The sequence below is a fragment of the Lynx canadensis genome, chromosome F2 (genome assembly GCF_007474595.2).
Source record: "Lynx canadensis isolate LIC74 chromosome F2, mLynCan4.pri.v2, whole genome shotgun sequence".
NCBI classification, from domain to species: domain Eukaryota; kingdom Metazoa; phylum Chordata; class Mammalia; order Carnivora; family Felidae; genus Lynx; species Lynx canadensis.
In genome coordinates this window covers 33,275,192-33,293,734 of record NC_044320.2, presented here as the reverse complement: position 1 = coordinate 33,293,734, position 18,543 = coordinate 33,275,192, and the positions used below count along the sequence as shown (strand labels likewise).

Here is an 18,543-nt window from a genome sequence, read left to right as displayed (position 1 = left end):
CAACTTCAGCTCAGGTCATGATCTCGTGGTCCGTGAGTTCAAGCCCCGCGTCGGGCTCTGTGCTGACTGCTCAGAGCCTGGAGCCTGTTTCGGATTCTGTGTCTCCCTCTCTCTCTGACCCTCCCCCATTCATGCTCTGTCTCTGTCTCAAAAATAAATAAACGTTAAAAAAAATTTTTTTTAAATCTCTATTATTGTATTTGTAGTTATAGACACTTTTGCTCACTTTTATTAGTACCTTTTCCTTTTTTTCTTCAGTCTTGCTTTCAGATTTGTCTATTTTCCCCAAGTTTTCAGAAAGCCTGTTTTTTGTTTTATTGAATCTTATTGTTAATTCAATTTTTTTCTGATCATATTATTTTTTCTACTTAAGATTTCACCTGTAATTTTCCTTCTAAACTCCTGAGTAAATGGGGAGCTCATTTATTTCATATCCTACTTATTTCAATGCATTAAAGGCTGTAAATTTTTCACTAGGTACTCTACCAATGTGTTCCAACAGTTTTAATATATAATACTTTTATTATGGTTATTTTCAAAATATTTTATGAGTACAGTACCACTGTGATTTCCAGCATTAATGCAGGAGTTATTTAGGAATATGTTTCCAAACATATGGGTTTTTTATTGTGGTTTCTAATTTAATTGCATTGTGGTCAGAGAACACATTCTGAATGATGTAAAGTCTTAAAAAATGGAATTCAGAGTTCCTTTGTGGTTTAATACATTATCAATTTCTTATAAATGTTCCATATGTCTTTGAAAAGAATATATATATTCTCTATTCATTGAAATAAGTATAATATACACATATATAATACATGTTCCTACTGGATTAAGCTTGTTAATTTTGTTTATCAAATCTTCTATCTTTACTAATTTTTTTTCTGTTTAATCTATTAAATTCTAATTAAAGGTATGTTTATAAACTTCCACTAACTGGCTTAGTCAAACTTGCTTGATAATTCCCCATATTTTGCTACTTTGCCTGTATTTTAGACTGTGTTAGGAGGTATACAAAGTTTACCAAGATTATATCTTCCTAGTGGCTTATTCCATTTGTTACTAATATTTTGTGTTTTAAGCTCAATTATATCTAATGTTAATCTTCCTACACTAGCTTTCTCTTTCTCAGTATTTCTGAAGTTTATCTTTTTTTATCCCCACCCCCCTTTTTAAACTTTCTGTGTTAGTTTTGTTTTAGTATGTTCTTAGAAGCCCTTTATAGGGGGATTATACCAATCAACAAACCAATAAACCCAATCAGATGGTCTGTCTTTTAAAGGTTAAATGAGCTTTTTCCTGAATGGCCTTTCTATCAGAGTTCTAATTTTCCTCCTTTCTTCTTTTGTATTCGTAGGTTTTGGGTGTTTTTTTTTTTAAAGTTTCTTTTACTTTTACTCAAGACTGCTTTCTATTGTTTCAGGAGTTATCTTTTGATGTTGTAATTCAAATACTAAAACATACTTTTGTTCTAATAAAGTCCAAGTAAGAGTATTCAGTGTTTCTATTCTCCTCTCAAAATGTCAAATTTGGTGGAAAAATTTACAACCTTATTTTCACTAATCTCTAACTGAAATTTGAAATTTCACTTATGAATATAAACAAACCATTATAGTATTTACAGTACCTGTCACTCTGTTACCAACAGAAATCACAGATATTTACACATTACATTTCAGTTTTAATAGATACCTAGAATCACTATTTACACTCAAAATCACCTCGGAATTACAGTAGTTGTTAGAACCATCACTTACTAATATGTTAATAAATAAGCATGTATTACTATATTACATATTTGTAAAAAATATCAGATAGCTTTGTTCAATATAATTGGTTCCCTTTGTAATGGTGTGTATTATGATTTATGAGTTTAAAAACATTCTGGGAAAGGATCTATAGATTTCATTAACTACCAAAGTGTTCACAGCATAAAAAATTTAAGGAAAAAAAAACCCCTGATGCACTTGTTGTGATGAACACTGGGTGAAACTAATGTAACATCGTATGTTAACTATGTTGGAATTAAAATAAAATAAACAAACAAACAAAAAAAACCTGATATAGTAAGTGTATTACGTCTGGAGTAAATTTGTGTTTGGATTTTGTGGCTGTTTCTGTCAGTATTAACATTTTCCATACATTTTGGAAATAAGGCTTATTCTTTAGACGCTTTTCTGGTTCACTCTCTCTCCTTTTAATCCATTCTCTCTCTATATTCTCTGTATTCTCTATAGTTACTTCCAACTGGGTCTGCATTCCAGAACAGTCTTAACATGGTGGTTCACAGCATTATAGGTCCTGTCACGGAGTCTTTAGGTGGCCTGGTTAAATTCCTATTTGTTAGGGTATGTCTTCCCACTTCTTTAAGTTCTCAGCCCCATACAAACTCAGGCAGTGGTTAGTAGAAGTTCTTTTCAGCCTTCTTTCTTGAGCACAATAGCCTGACTCCAGTCCCTGGCTTCAAGCAAGCAATTAGAATCTAATCCTCTATCTCTTCTTGATAAGATGGCCTTTGTTGATTTTGGTAGGTTTCAAGGGAGAGGAGTAAGGTAAAAATGCCTTTACGTTACCATCTTTAACCAGTTTTTAAAAATTTTTTTTAAAGTCTGTTTATTTTTGATAGAGAATCAGAATGTGAATGGGGGAGGACAGAGAGAGAGGGAGACAAAGAATCTGAAGCCTGCTCCAAGGTCTGAACCGCCAGCACAGAGCCTGATGTGGGGCTTGAACTCACAAACTGTGCAATCACGACCTGAGCTGAAGTCAGATGCTTAACCAACTGAGTCACCCAGGCGCCCCTAACCAGTTTTTACAAGGACAGCTCTAAATATTGTTTATAGTCTATAATTTTAGTTTCCCTCCTTTATCTAGATTTTAATTTTATTTTAAACTCAGGAATGAATGTTTTCTTTTTATCAAATGCTTTAAAACATCTATTCTAGATAATCATATACTTTTTCTTTGACTTGTTAATATGGTAAATTCATTTAAAATTTTCTAATAGTGACTGACTTGTATGTCTAAATGAGCCGCATTTGACTATGGTATAAATTTCTTTTGAACAATTTAGGATTACACCAACATTCACAAGTGAAACTTGGTTGTCTTTGTATGTATATGACCCTTCTCAAGTTTGGTGTTACCATGACAATGATTTCAGTAAGAACTAGGACAATTACTAAAATCACTTTCCGATCTCATTAGGCTGGGTAAATCCAAATTCACTAACTTTGTCTGGAATTTGGGAAATTTTCCTTTAGATGTATGGTCCATCTCTAATTTTGTTCTGCATTTCAGCATTGTGCTTGGTTTTGGTGTATCTTTGTAAAATCTAAAGGGTCCAACACACGATCAGAACCAAATGGCAGGGGCACCTGGGTGGCTCAGTCAGTTGAGCATCTGACTCTTGGTTTTGGCCTGGGCCATGGTCCCAAGGTCATGAAATTAAGCCCTGTGTTGAGTTCCACACTAAGCGTGGAGTCAGCTTGAGATTCTCTCTCTCTCTTCCTCTGCTCCTCTCCATTGCTTGCTCAAGCTCTCTCTGTGTCTCTCAAATAATAATAATAAAAAAAGAACCAAGTGGCAGTGTTCCATGCAGCCTCCTCCGTGCTGGCAAGAATTGCCAAGTTTTATGGAACTGAGCTGGTAGGTGGCAAATTTAATTTTGGGGTTGGACTTTTAGGTTAAGAGATAAAAATTTCCCAAAACTCTAGTTTTATGTGGAAAGAAATCTTATACTTGGAATTCCTATGGTAAAAATGCTACTTTGTAAACATACTATAAGTAATAGAAAATAGGTGTATCGTCTGGGTTCCAGCTCGGGCAGTGCTGCAGAAGGATAACCTTAGTAGCACATCTTATCAATCCATCCAGCAAGACATTCACCCTTCTCACAGAGCAGAACGGTTTCCAGAGAAGCTCAGCTCTGGTGTTCCAGAAGATGTTGGCCCGGGGCAGAAGAGACCAGATGGAAAGCAAACCAGATGGCCCCTGTTTTACGGCTTCCACAGACAAAGGGGGATAGGACACAGTTGTGTTTCTCAAGAGACAGTGGGTGTCTCATTAGTTAGTGGATATAAAAAAGGAAGCTGGATGAAACAGATAAAGGGGATGAAGAGGTACAAACTTCCCATTACAAAATAAGTCAGTCGCCGAGATGAAAAATAGAGCGTGGGGAACGTAGTCAATATATTATAATAACATTGTACGGTGACAGATGGTGACTACTTTATCATGGTCAGCACTGAATAATGTAGAGAACTGTTGAATCAGGATGTTGTACACCTGAAACGAATATACCATTGTATGTTAGTTATACTTCAAAAACCCCCACAAAAGTAGGCTAAATTTACAATCTTAGTTTTAAAAAATGTAAAGAAGGGATTTGAGTCTATGATGTGCACGGTCTCTTCTAAATCTAAAATTCCATACTCTTGCCTATAAAAATGTTCCTAATGAAACAATGTTGAAGACGCGGATGCTGGCCTTTGTGCTGTTGCAGACACTGCCTCCGTGGTGGGCGTGACTTTCTTATTTGTGTTTCATTTCCAACCACAGTCCTTTAAGCACACTATTTTTTTTCTTTTTCTCCTCTTCAGGCATTTTTTTTTTTAATAGCCTTGATATAACTTCCTTAAGCAAGCATTATCTAGTTCCACTGAATATTTTCTCCTTAGTATCTTATCCTCAAGGTTTTTCTATGCAATTTTAAATGTTACTAAAGTGAATCTTAATCTGCCTTATTTATATTTATTCTTAGAAACTTATGTTTCTTCTAGGAGTATCTTTCATTTTATATTCTTAACAGAAGTTCTTTTATTTCAACGTTACAAAAAAGGAGATTTTCCTAGATACAACGTTTATCCATTATCAGCCTGTTTCAAGTTTTATATATGTACATGTATACAGATAAACACTACAATCATGTTTTAGCTTATTAAGATAGAGGATTCTACTAATGAGACTAAGGTTATGGGCTAGGTGTCCAAGTGGATTAGTGAGTTTTGTTTATTTGTTCCATAGCTAAAGGTTACACTCTTGACCCTAATAAGCTACTTCTCAAATGTGCACCTTTTGTTAAAAAATGACCTACAAGAATATGGATGGCTCAGTGGAAATCCACTACCACCATCAGAAAACATTCAAAACATACACCCACACAGTACAGGAAGGATGGGCCATTACTCCTACTCTTAATATGGTACTGGTAACTACAGTTTATTACATTTTTAGAAAATTGTCTTTTAATATAACTGCATGCTGAGGGATGATACTTGGAACCTGAATTTATATTCTATAAAAATATCATATTTATAATAAAATATTATATATTAAACATATATATGTTTATATTATATATATAAGTATATATATAATAAAATATTATACATAATACAGAAAGGTATCGGCATTACCTTATAGTAATGATTTCCCCTGGGTTTGCCCTTATGAACCAGCTGCAGTTGATCTTGGCAGGATATTCAGAAGGCCAGCCTGGGCTTGTGATTATACCACTTGGTGCTCGAATTTGTTCTGGAGTCTCTCCACAAGCTGTAAGAAGCCAAAGCAATCTTAGCTAATTATTATACTTTAAAACAGAGCACTAAGTAAATCAGTCTTTATTTAAAAAACAAAAAAACCCACAACACTTTAGAGATCAAATTATATACAATAAAATATGGTATTATCAACCTTAAAGAGTTTTTATTATTCTAATAAGATATTTTATTTTCTTCCCCTTAGTCAAAGGATCTTATGCTAATTAAGTACACATTTTGGGGAGGCATGGGAGTTTTCAAATTAGATCTCTGAATAACAGTTTAAGAGTCAGGATTACGAGCTTTAGCCATGGATTCTGATCAAGTGATCCATCTATCTTTTTTCAAAACTCACCTTTTAAATTCATTTTCTTTCTTATAAACTACCTATAAAGTTCAATGTTTGCCGAACTACTGTGTTTAGATCCTTAAAAGTACCATTTTATTTTCTGGATACTTTAAATTAAAAAACTATTATATACATATGTATGTATATAAATAGTCTTCTGGACAAAATAATTAAGGGGAAGCACATATAAACACAACAGCAAGATGCTGGGTCATTAAGAAGTTAGTGGATGACTGGATAAAGACAGCAAAACACTATACTTCAAAATTACTGCAAAGGAAATCTTTAATTTATTCTATGAATATTTCTAAATTTTATTACAGGGTGATAAATGATTCCTAAATTATGTGAAAAATAAAGGCTTGAAATAGTGATTAAAATATCGGTATGTGATCAGATCTGAATATCGTGAAGAAATACAAAATAAACTCAAACTACTACCAACACTTTCCTGGTTTGTTCTTGCATTATCTTGAACTCTCACAGTGACACAGCGCACATTTTACCTATCCAGAAGTCAGCAGATAATGTGACAATTTATTCTCCCTCAATTTAAAAAATAGCCACTGGGCTACAAAAAATACATGATGAATGTATAAGCTTTCAGTAAGATTTAAAACCCTAAAACCTCTTATTTGATGTAATTTCAATATATTAGATTATCTGATTTTTAAAATCAGATAGATAAGAAGTCGCAAATTAGAAGTGAGGAAAGTAGCGGCCAGAGGTACACACAGTTATTAGAAGTAATGGAGGCAATTTTCAGAATAAAGTATGTGCTGAACTAAAAAACCACGACAGCTCAGAATATGCATAGTACTGCCTATCCTCCAAAAGGTAAGAGAGGACTGTCCTTTCATACTAATTAGTGGTCATTCCTAGCTAAAAGAGTTGTTGAGCGAATAAATGAATCTTTGTAAGCAAAGTGCCTGGTGTAATAGGTGGCCTGAACTTTCATGCTTTTTGAGTTCTGCTGTTTTTAAAAATTAGTTAACCCAATTTGTAGATAGGCAAGAATCCCTATTACAATTATAATTTGTAAAAATGGTCATTTTTTTGATAGCAGAGGTTATATCCATTCAACTTAAGTTAGAATGCCAAGAAGTATATTATGCAATTAAAAAAAATTTATCTATAATGATCAAAATAAAGCAAGCTATATTGCTTAAAGACTCAATCCTTACTTCTATAGAATAATCCAATCTCTGAAGAAAAATCTAGGTTTTAAAATGTACTTTAGTGAAGAAAAAAAATGTTCATGCCTAAAATGGGTCTACCCTGGAATTAGGGAACACTGCACCAAAAGGATCTTGTTTTTAATCACTTAAAAAAAAAAAAAAAACCTTCACAGCATAGAATACAAGGATATATCAAGAGCCTAGTACACATCTTATTGCCCATTCATAGTCAAAGCTTCCAATATTTTTTGTTAAATTTCATTGAGTAAAATTTCCCTTACAAACTTTTAAAAAAATTTTGATGAATGATACTCTAGAAAATGATTAAATTTATCCGCATGTGAGCTTACTGACCATGAAGTCAGAGTTTTGCTTTTAACTTTGCTCTAATGAGTTATCACAATAATTAAAGAAAAGACATCCAAAGTAATTTATAAGAACTTTTTCTTTCTTCATTATCTCTTGCCAAAGCATTTCGGAGTAGTATGCCAAAGCAAAAACCAGGTAGGGATAATTTATGGCAACGTAGACAATTGTTAGCCTTTATATAAGTGGATGGACTAGTTATTGGTGAAAAGCTGGAATTTTATTAGGTTTGGTTTTAAATTTCTCCCCCCTGAATAACCGAGACACCCATAGGTGGTGCTCTTATACCAAAAACGAAATATGTTATGTTCTGATATGGATGCTCAAAAATACTTCATTTTCATACGACTGCCTGAAGATAAGACACACCACCCATAAGAACGGTTATTTTGAGATTCAGTATTTTACATTTCTAATTCAATAAGTACTTTAAAAACAAAACTCTAGTATCATGTTTCTCCCTTAATTGGTTATGAATACATATTTTGATTTAATTTTGCACATTTGCAACATGACTGAGTTTGGCATTTTGTTTCAGATCCAGCTGGTGGTTTTTTATCAACACATTTTTTGCATGTACAGTACGCTGGGCATATAGATAAATATAATTTAGAACAGCCATAGCGCATACCTTTCTCTAAGAAAGAGTAAATTCAAATGTTAAAACAGTAAGATTAACATTAGAAACCACTAAAAAAGTTTTCTGTCCCTTTTGGGCTAGGAATTTACATATGTATCTGGGTAGATTTGGATTCATGAGACCTAGATGCTATCCGTTCTACCTGCCATTTACTGGTTTTGTCATGCTGTAAACTACTAAACTTCTTTGGGTCTTGATTTCTTTATGTGTTAAAATAAGAAGTTGCTATTTGAATATCTCTAAGGTCTATTTCAGCGCTAACTCATGCCCAACCCCATATCCCATCATGATGATATATTTCCACTACCCTTCTGATGGCTCATCAGGATGAACTCATACATTTTTCTGTATTTTCTGACTTTTTAATTTCTCTTTGACCTACTGAAATACGATTCCAATTTGAATTCCATGAAAATCTTGCCAGCTGGCAAAACCATCACAGACATCAGTGCCGTATCGAAGGGATGCTCAATTCCCATCTTCCTTGATCTCTCTGGAGTATATGACAGTGGTTTGTTTCTTCTTGATACACTACTACCTTGACTTGCTGACACAGCCTCTCTGGCTCTCCTCCTCCCTCTGACTGTTCTGTTAGTTCTCTAGTCCAAGGCCTCCTTCTTCAGCCAGCTCCTGGAATGCTGGTGTTTGTAGTTCATTCCAAGCCTTCTGCTCTCCTCACTCTCTAGGGAAGGGTCCCATTCCATCGTACAATTTCAGCTATTATCTACAGTTCATGGGTTTAAAATCTCTAACGCAGAGATTCTGCATTAGTCAAATGCCCGCTGGACATTCCAACATCAAATTCAACATGATCAGGATGGTATATTTCACAAATCTTTCTTTCTATCCTATATTCTTAATCTTTATTCTTAGGCATCAACTGGTTAAAGGAATAGTCACTTCATCTAATTCAAATAGAAAGGAAATTTACTTTAGTATTACAGGTGACTTCAAGGATTTCCAAGCATACGAAGTAAGTCAGGCCTAATAGTGACTAAAACTAGAGATTTCCAAGTCAAACTCTGAGAATGCCTTTATCACCTCTTAGGCCTGCTTTATCTCCCAACATCCACCCCAATCTTCCAACTGACTTCCTGTGAGTCCTCTATTTTTTTCATTATTTCAGGGTCTTCTAATGATTTCCCATTTCTAATTCATCGTAACCCTTCAGCTCAAGTACCTACCATCAACTGTAATATCATTTTTCTTAAATCTATTTATATTAATGTTGTTAATTTTATATCCTTATATTAAAAGATTTGGGGTGACTTATTGTTACAAATCAATTTCATAATACTTAAGCCTCCATCCTCTCACTTATAAATGGGGATTTAAACACTACTACCATCTAGAATGCTACAAAGGCTAAATATAACTATTATGGTAAAGGACTTAGCACAGTGCTTGGATTGCAGTGAATTGTCAATAAATAACAGCACATGATCTACCAAGTCAGACTGGTTGGTAGTAATGCCTTGGAATGCTGTATTGAGATGGCTACAAGGCTGTGTTCAGACTATGTGGGAAAGAGACACAGATTATTCATTTAGTATGTACTGGCACCATTATGCTCTAGAAAGAATGAGAAATTATGCCGCAATTAACTGGTTATCTAACATGGGCAGAAGCCAGGGTAAGGATGAGGTTAGGATACATACCCACAAAATAATGCTTTAGGAAATTAATTTTGTTTTGAACCACACTGCTTACATATTTCTGCTAGTCTGAAGCTCATCTTTCCAGATTTTGACTACATTCCCAACTTGGGATATACCAAACCTGACCTTCTTTTACCCATGTTTATTCTACCCATTCGTTCTCTACTGCTTATACATAATTATTTTAGCCCCAATCTGACCGATTCTTCAGTGAGAAATAGTTTATACGTAACTAGTAGATAGAAGAATCTCGTGAGTATAATGCAAAGTTGTGACAGATTTTATTTCCAGCATGTTAATGATCTGAAGTAATCAGAAGCAGGAGTTTTTCACAGTTTAAGAAAAAATATAAACACTCTATAGAATGGCTTTCCTTTATTGCCAAGTGGTTACTTTACAAGCTTAAAGAACTGCTTGACTTTCCTCTATTTTAATCTATCTTGGGAGGTTGCTCGTACAAATGGGGACATGAAGACATTTTCCTGCTACGGAAACAAAACATTTTAATGAAGGGTATTTCTGAATTATATTCTTATTATTGATGAAGTTGTTCTCCATTAGAAGAAAATGTCTTCAAGGAGTAAGTAGGAAGCCTAAAGGATATGACTGCAAAGTCTGGACTGATTCTAGGTATAAATGCCAGGGGTATTTGACTGTGTTAGCATTTGGATTGATATTTCATCAGGGCTATACTTTGCAAAGCTACATAGTTGTAAGTGATCTGTATCAACACTACTTCTGTCACATGCCCTGTTAGTTTAATATTTAATTTTAAAGAACGTGAGATTTTCTAGGAACACATATGTAGCATTATGGCAGAAATGACTATGTTTTAGTCTGTTCATTTTGCTTCCTTAATTGATCTCTTAATAACCAGTATCAACTCTCTTAGAATATAAACATCCACAGAAAACATGTGTATCTAATTTACTCTGGTCGGTATTTTTAGATATAAAGAAGCACTCAAGAATTTTGGATGATGATAATCCATTCTCTCTACTTTTGATAAATTTCCCATAACTGCGGAAACAGAAACTCCCAAGTTAAAGAGGTCCCAAATGTTCACTCAAAGGATGGCAGCTTTCAACTTGGACAGCATCTTCTCCATAAGATTATGTAGTGAAGAGGTTATCTGACTGCTTATCAAATAAGAAAGGGAAAATTAAGGAATGAATAGGCAGAGATTCACTGATGGGAGTTCTCAATAAGATTTTGATATTAGTTTTCAGGCTTAAAATCCAAAGATCTTACTGTATAGTTTAGAAAATGACAAAACTGAGAAAATACTCAAGATTTCTTCATGTTTAACCTGATGTTATTCCAATAATCTCAAAGAAAAGCAAAGAATTACGGTTTTTAAGCTGGATTAATGTACTATAGCTATGATCTTTAAATAGGAAGTATTCAAACAACCTCTATTTTACAGGACACATGGCAGAGGAGAGGATAGGATGATTTCAAAATAATGTCAAATAAACTGCCCTTCAACTTGAGATTTCATGGTTTTAAAGCCTGAGGAGAAAAGAAGCAGGCAAGGAAATTTACGATTAGAGCTGAACTACCTGTAAAAGAAAATGAAAACTACAATTTCCTGTTCTACAGATGAAGAGCTGGGTTTCTTTTCAAAACTGACAAAGGTTGACATTTTAGGACGATAAGTAGTTGAGACTAAAAGTGACATGGAATCTTTGTGCCTTTGGTTTTAATAAATCACGAAACTGAAAAGCAAATAAAAATCAACTGTGCTCACTGACCACCAAAGTAGATAAAATACATATGAAAGGCACAAAAGAGCATGAGGAGAATTCATGGTCTCATGGAAACTGCAGTGTTGCAATAATGAGATATGCTTATTCATAATCCAAGAAACATATAAACAGCCAGGAGAACATACAAAACAACATACGTAGTCCTAAGTGATATAATACATTTTAAAGTAATTTCACACGATGTATCATGAGGACATAGTGTTACTAAACAGACGCAAAGACCCACACATACAAAAAACCTGCATTACGTAAGTATAGAACAGGGAGGGCTTACTTGACTATTAACACAGCATTTCCTTCACAGAACAGAAGTAGGCAGAGCCAGAGTAAAGAAAGAGCACATTCCAAATTAGAAAAATTTAATGACTCAATTCTGTAGACGCTAGTCAAGCCAAGGTAGGCTACTATGAAAAGAAGTGATGTGATGCAAATAAAGAAACTGGTGAAGCATAGAAATCAGCTAAGAAGCAAATCCTCCAACCTGTAAAATTTCACTTTACGGAAGTTTCATTATCTAACAAGAGCAGGTTCACTCTGTTTATAAGCAAAAGACAGCATTTATAGTCAATGGTGGTCACTATCATTTGGCTGTCTCATTTTCAGAGTACAGTATTTTATAAAGATTAGCTCCATTATGTCTGATAATACAAAAGCAATTCCAAATGTTGAAAACACTACTGAGAAGAATTTAATTCCAATGGAAACAGATGTACTTAAGAAAAAATGCCATCTCCAAAATAAGAAAAGTGGTAAGCAAATGGTGACTACTAAATGGGCGCATGGGATGAGAGAAAAGAATGATCTGGAAAGCTGACGAGGGAATCACAGGATACGTGGAAACGAGTGTGCCAGTGCAAAAGCAGTACAAGGCACCAGGACATGGAAAATTAGGATATGTAGATAGATGATTAGCATGCAAACCAGATACCTACTGGTCCAGTTAATTTAGGAGAAGGGCAGCAGTTTGAAACTTAAAGGTTAATTATGGTGCACAAGGCTGAAGATGAGATTCCTGCTGCAAGTCAGAAGTTTATGGTTCATGAGTTGAAGGCCTGTAAATACAATCAAAATGAGGAGTGTGTGGTCAGGCCTGTGGATCACATGACTAATGATAATGTTACTGCCTGTCGGGTACTTCCTTTTAATTCTTAGTATTTAATTCCTAGTATTCTTTAACTCTTAGTATTATTATCCCTATTTAACAGAAAAGAACACAATGGGGGCAGAGAGAAATTAATTTTCCCAAGATCACAAAAAAGCTAGTAAGTGTCACAACTGGGGTTTGAACCTAGGCAACAGGCTTCGAGGGACACACTCTTAACCACTAAGACACACACCTGCCCTAGAGCTCCCTATGACACTTGGAACAATTATCAAGGAGGTGGAGGGAGCTGCCTCAACAGAATTTCAGTAAAGATAAAAGTAGTTTATTTTGGAAAAAAGAACTTTGGTCCTGTATTAGCACAGACAGAAAAGGTTTTAAAGCACCTAAAGACGGATTCCTATTTAGTACAAATCTATGTAGTGACTGCAGGCAGGACTAATCTGCTTCTAAGTCTCTTTGGAATTAAGACGTTATAAACTCTATTCTAGGACCTACCTTTTATAAAAAATATACATGTAGGGGTTAATTATAGGTAAGATGTTTAGGGCATGGGATAAAACAGCAGTAAGAGGATGTGATGAAGGCTGAAGGAGACATTTCAAAGGACAGAGGAACAGAGAAGGGGAAAAGCAGGGAAGGCTGGGGGACTAATGGAAGGTGGTAATATTCTTAATGTTGGACAGTCAGAGTTTGGGAAGCAAGCATGTTGAGTAGGAAGTCTATGGGCCACTGAGCCCAGTATCAGGCAAGTACCAGGCGAGCGTCCAGAATCTGCAGATGAATGAAGTACAAGAGGGTCCCTCTTCAGACAGTCCTTGCAACACAGCTAAGCCCTTGCAACCTCCCCAGAAGACGATGGTTAGGAGCCCAGGGTCAGGAAGAAATGACTTTAGTTTGAAAGTTCTCTTCTTACAACTTGACTGGGTGTGTTGCCCATCCCAGTGTTTTGATTTCTTTGACCTTTTGTTGCCCAGATTCCTTGAATACCTGGTATCTGAGCTGAGCTCTCACATAACATAAATGTCAGGACAGTCAACACACTGAGGATGGACAGAACTGGAAGGAGAAAGAGATTGGACATGGGTAGAATTCCCTTAGAATTACTTCACGCTTCATTCCAATGTTTTCAGAAAGTCAGAAAACTAAACTTCTCTTTTTTTATGGAAACAATTACTAGCACCCTAACAGCAATATTTACTAGCTTAAGATGGGAAGGATTTAAGTGTCATCTGAAAGGTAAGAATCAGTACAGGCAGAAAAGTTTGTATCAATCTATCGCTTACACTCAGGACTCTCATTATTTTCAAACCTATTACCAGAAATCACACATTTCTACTACAAGTAGAATATTATAGTAGAATATTTCTACTATGAGTAGAATATTACAGTAGAATCCTTATAATTAAATGAATATTCCTTTTCATTAACGTAGATACGTAAGAATGAATGCAGCAATATATTTATTCATGTTAGTTTAAATATGGTTTTTTTTTTAAATTTTTTTTTTTCAATGTTTATTTATTTTTTTTGGGACAGAGAGAGACAGAGCATGAACGGGTTAGGGGCAGAGAGAGAGGGAGACACAGAATCGGAAACAGGCTCCAGGCTCCGAGCCATCAGCTCAGAGCCCGACGCGGGGCTCGAACTCACGGACCGCGAGATCGTGACCTGGCTGAAGTCGGACGCTTAACCGACTGCGCCACCCAGGCGCCCCAATTTAAATATGTTTTTTGAGGACCAAAATATTTCATGTGGTCTTCAGCTCTAATCAAGGCAGGTTGTCCAGAACAAACAATGATCAAGGGAACATCGCGGTAAAAAAAAAAATATATATATACATACACATATATATATATTTTTTAAAAAGCCAAGAGGCACAAAATATGGAAAAAGGAGGAAAAATGGGAAAAAAAAAAAACCATACAGTTTTTCCAGTTCCAAAAGGGTCATAGCACAATATGAACAAGATAAGGAGAGTACCCTTAATAGAACTATCCAAGTAGCTTTATCCTAAAATTTCTAAGTAGTAAGAGTAATTCTGAATTTTGCTAGCAAAGTGTAAGATAAGGTAAATGGAGAAGACTCAAAGTTTTATACCTTTTTTTAAGGGCATAAAAGGGCAATTTTCTCCTGTATGGGCATAAAAACTACTGATATGGTACCTACATTTCCCAATTTTAAGTACTACAGAAGAGTCAAATGCTAAGCAAGCTACTTCTATTCCCTGAATGGGAAATAACATTAATTTTGAAGTTTACTGTGATTCTTCCTGGAAAAATAGAAGAAGCAGAGCAGAAATCAGCACCTGAGCAAACACACATTGGCCTTGATGCTCGTGATGTTCTAAGCCACCTCTCTCAGCTCTGACAGGGCTTTTTATATACTCACATCTTTTTCCAGGAGTGTCTTAGTGTCTTGTCAAGAGTGACACCCAGCAATAAATATACTACCCGGAGTGTGTTTAAGAGAGGAGGAAAGACGAACTACCACGTACTTTGTTCTGGATACTGTATTTCCAGTACTGCAGTTTAAGATCGCACCACCCCTTTTACGGAGCTATTAGTCAACTGGAATCCCAAGTCCGTTCTGCTCATCCACCAAGTGACTGGCTCTTGCACAACCGCTCGCTGCACAGTGCCTCTAATTCAAATTCATGCCTCAGCAAAATCACAAATAAGTCACATGCTATCTCACTTTGAAGAGTTATTCTCCAAGTAGGAAAAGAATTATTCTCAAAGTTACAGAGTAGTAGAGAAAACATCAAACCTTTGAACGCAATGTGTTACATCTTCACAGGATCTGGCTCGCTCACTCAAGTGGTTGAGTTTCACTTCCATCGTCTAAGTGTCACACACTTCTGTCACATTACCACCTGTTCTATCTATGGTCCTGGTGCTCACGCTTACTGTTTTAACACTGTTTCTTATGATAATATAATATAAAATTATTCTATGTAATTTTCTGCTATTAATATGCAATTGTTCAATAAAGACATGCTAATACATGAAATATTATTACATAATACAGAAACAGGCTTCACATAAAATATTATTATATAATAAAACATCATAAATAATATTTAATTATATACTATGTAATGCTACATATAAAAGTACAATACATAAAGTTATATTACTATCATTACTTTCTTTTCTAAAAGTTTCAAGGAATGCTCTACTCCAGAAGCTAAAGCATTTCATGAATAAATTCTCTGAAGGCAGGCAATACTTTAAAAAATTAACAGTATCTTAAAACATGTCCATTATTTTTTAAAAAATGAACTCTGTCTTGTATTCTCTACTCACTTTATTCATTTGAAAGATGGTTTCCTGGGTTCACGTTAAGTTCTATTTTTTTTATATTCTGAAATCCTAAAAACCCTAATGGGTTCAGTATCACCTAAAATATAATAAACTTTATTTCTTTTCTCCATTTGAAACATGGATAAAAGACACACCATATAATACCGGTCAAAAGAACTGGTGAAATTCTTTTTAGTAAGTTTAGGAGGAAGTCCAGTATTTGCTTGAATAATTGAAAATAATATTAAAATCACAAATGAAAGGTACAAAGACCACTTACACCTGCTGCTTTATTCATGCAACTTCTCTATATTTAAAAAAATAATTATAAACTGCTATCAAATAATTAGAGTTTAGGCTTTATTTCTTTTCGGAAGATCTGAAAATTCTAGGATAATAAAAGTGTTATCAGACAGGATGTTCTTCCAGGGAAACTTCAAAATACTGCATTACAGTATTTAAGCCCAAAATGGTAGCTAAAAACAAAAGTCACTTTACAACAGTGCTCTAACACTAATGCAAAATATTACTAATTAATTTGTAGGCAAAATAACTGCAATTTAGAAAATAATATATCCTAATTAAAAAGGCCACAACTAATTATTTGTTTTAAAAGGGTTATAGGATCAGCAGTATGCTACGCCTCTGAATACCATAATAGAAACTATAAAATGCAAATATACAAACACAAAGGTAATGACTTTAATAGAATAAAAATTCTGACGAAATAAAGGGAGCACAATACTTAAAAACTATTTGAAGTCTTTCACTTATATGAGGACTTAAAGATACAAAACAGATGAACATAAGAATAAGGGAAGGGAAGCAAAAATAATATAAAAACAGGGAGGGGGACAAAAACTAAGAGACTCTTAAATATAGAGAACAAACAGAGGCTTACTGGAGGGGTTGTGGGAGGGGGGATGGGCTAAAGGGCATTAAGGAATCTACTCCTGAAATCACTGTTGCACTATATGCTAACTTGGATATAAATTAAAAAAATAAATAAAATTTTCTAAAAATGTTAAAAAAAATATTTGAAGTCTATTTTATATACTCTGGTAATTCAGTTAACATGAACAAGGCTTAAAAAAGAAATTTCCTAAGTAGATATTCTCTTTCTCAGCTCCCAGAAATGCAAGACAAAAAAAAATCCAAGTTAAATGTAAAGTAGACTCAAGACAAAGCTAACCTCAGCTACCGATGTTACAAGGTAGGCATTTAGAAGCTGTATCACTAGTGACTTGGGAATAATGTGTTAATCCTCATATGTAAAAACGTTCTATTTGAGAAAGCAGCAAGATCCAACATCTGTTCCTATTAGCAACCAGAAAATCTTCTTTAAAATTCAGGGTAGTTTTGCCTAACTATAAAAGAAAGCCAATCTCATTCTCTCATTCTATGCAATGCCACAACTCGCAGCCATGAATCAAAAAGAGAAGTAAACAATTACATTTCTGAACAGTCTGGGGAAAATAAAAGGTTGGGACTTTAAAAGAAATATGATAAGAAAAAAGTTTAAAGAGAAAAACATGATCACACCCAAGACAAGTGTTCTCATATACTGCAGACAGCTGTGTAAACTGGTATTGTCCTTTTTGAAAGAAATCTGTCAAAAAGTTTCTAAATTAAATTATTTATGACCTTTAATACACTAATCCCACTTCTAGAAATCTATGCTAAAAAAAGTCTTAGAAAAAAAAAAAGGCTTGCACCATGACCCAGACTAGGAAAAAACCATTGGAAACAATCCACCGATATGTTTAAGAACATTACAACATAGCCACTGAAGGGAATTTTATACAGGTATTAAAATAATGGTTATGAAAAAATGTATTCTATAAAATGTTCAACAGAAAGGGCAAGAGACAAAATTAGTTATAATTCAAATGCATATACAATTATTTTTAATATATGTACAGAAAAAGGACAGATGAAATAAAATACTATTATTAATTATACTAATAAGCAGAGTTAATGGGTGACTCTTTTAATCTTCTTGCTCTTTTTCCATGTTTTTCTAAATGTTTGATGAACCTTGCATAATGAGTAAGTAAAATTTACGAAAACAAGTAAAAACCTTGATTTGGAAGTAATTAAGAATAGGGAGGGCATAACCAAATTATTTGTAGAATTATTCCGATTGAAATAAATATCACAGATCATAAAGTTTAAAGTAGGTAAATTTAAAAAGTCAAATAGACTGGTTTAACTTACGTAAAGATTTTGTTATTAATCAATCTCACCTAAGAAATGTCTCATTCTATGCAAATGAGCAGTTAAGTTAGCTGTTTTAAAGATTTAGACATTTAAAGGAGAACAGGAGACATTTGATTTACATATTTTTTAAAAAGAACACTGAAATAGTATTTCTACTCTATCAACATATACAATTAAATTATTTGACAGTTCATATGATATAATTTCATGATTTTCACATATTATTAGATTTACAAAAATACCATTTGTCTTTCTCCTTCCTCTATTGTATATATGAAAGCAGATTTAAAATTCTGGACCATGAAAAGTTCTAAATAAAACATGTATAGAAAATAAAATTTTATCCAGTAATGCTTCCCCATTTTAAAATCATCTGATATATACTTTTTTATAATTTATGTTTTCTTATGCCA

General features: G+C 34.2%; 1 protein-coding gene across 2 annotated transcripts in view; it reads right to left on the bottom strand.

Moving 5' to 3' along the window:
- Window positions 1–18,543, bottom strand: part of LRP12 (LDL receptor related protein 12) — a 75,511-nt gene that overhangs the window by 15,158 nt on the left and 41,810 nt on the right. For both annotated transcript variants that reach the window (XM_030304087.1, XM_030304088.1), the window contains one exon: window positions 5,421–5,556. In XM_030304087.1, the coding sequence (XP_030159947.1) occupies window positions 5,421–5,556 (136 nt within the window). The remainder of the gene's footprint in view (window positions 1–5,420; window positions 5,557–18,543) is intronic.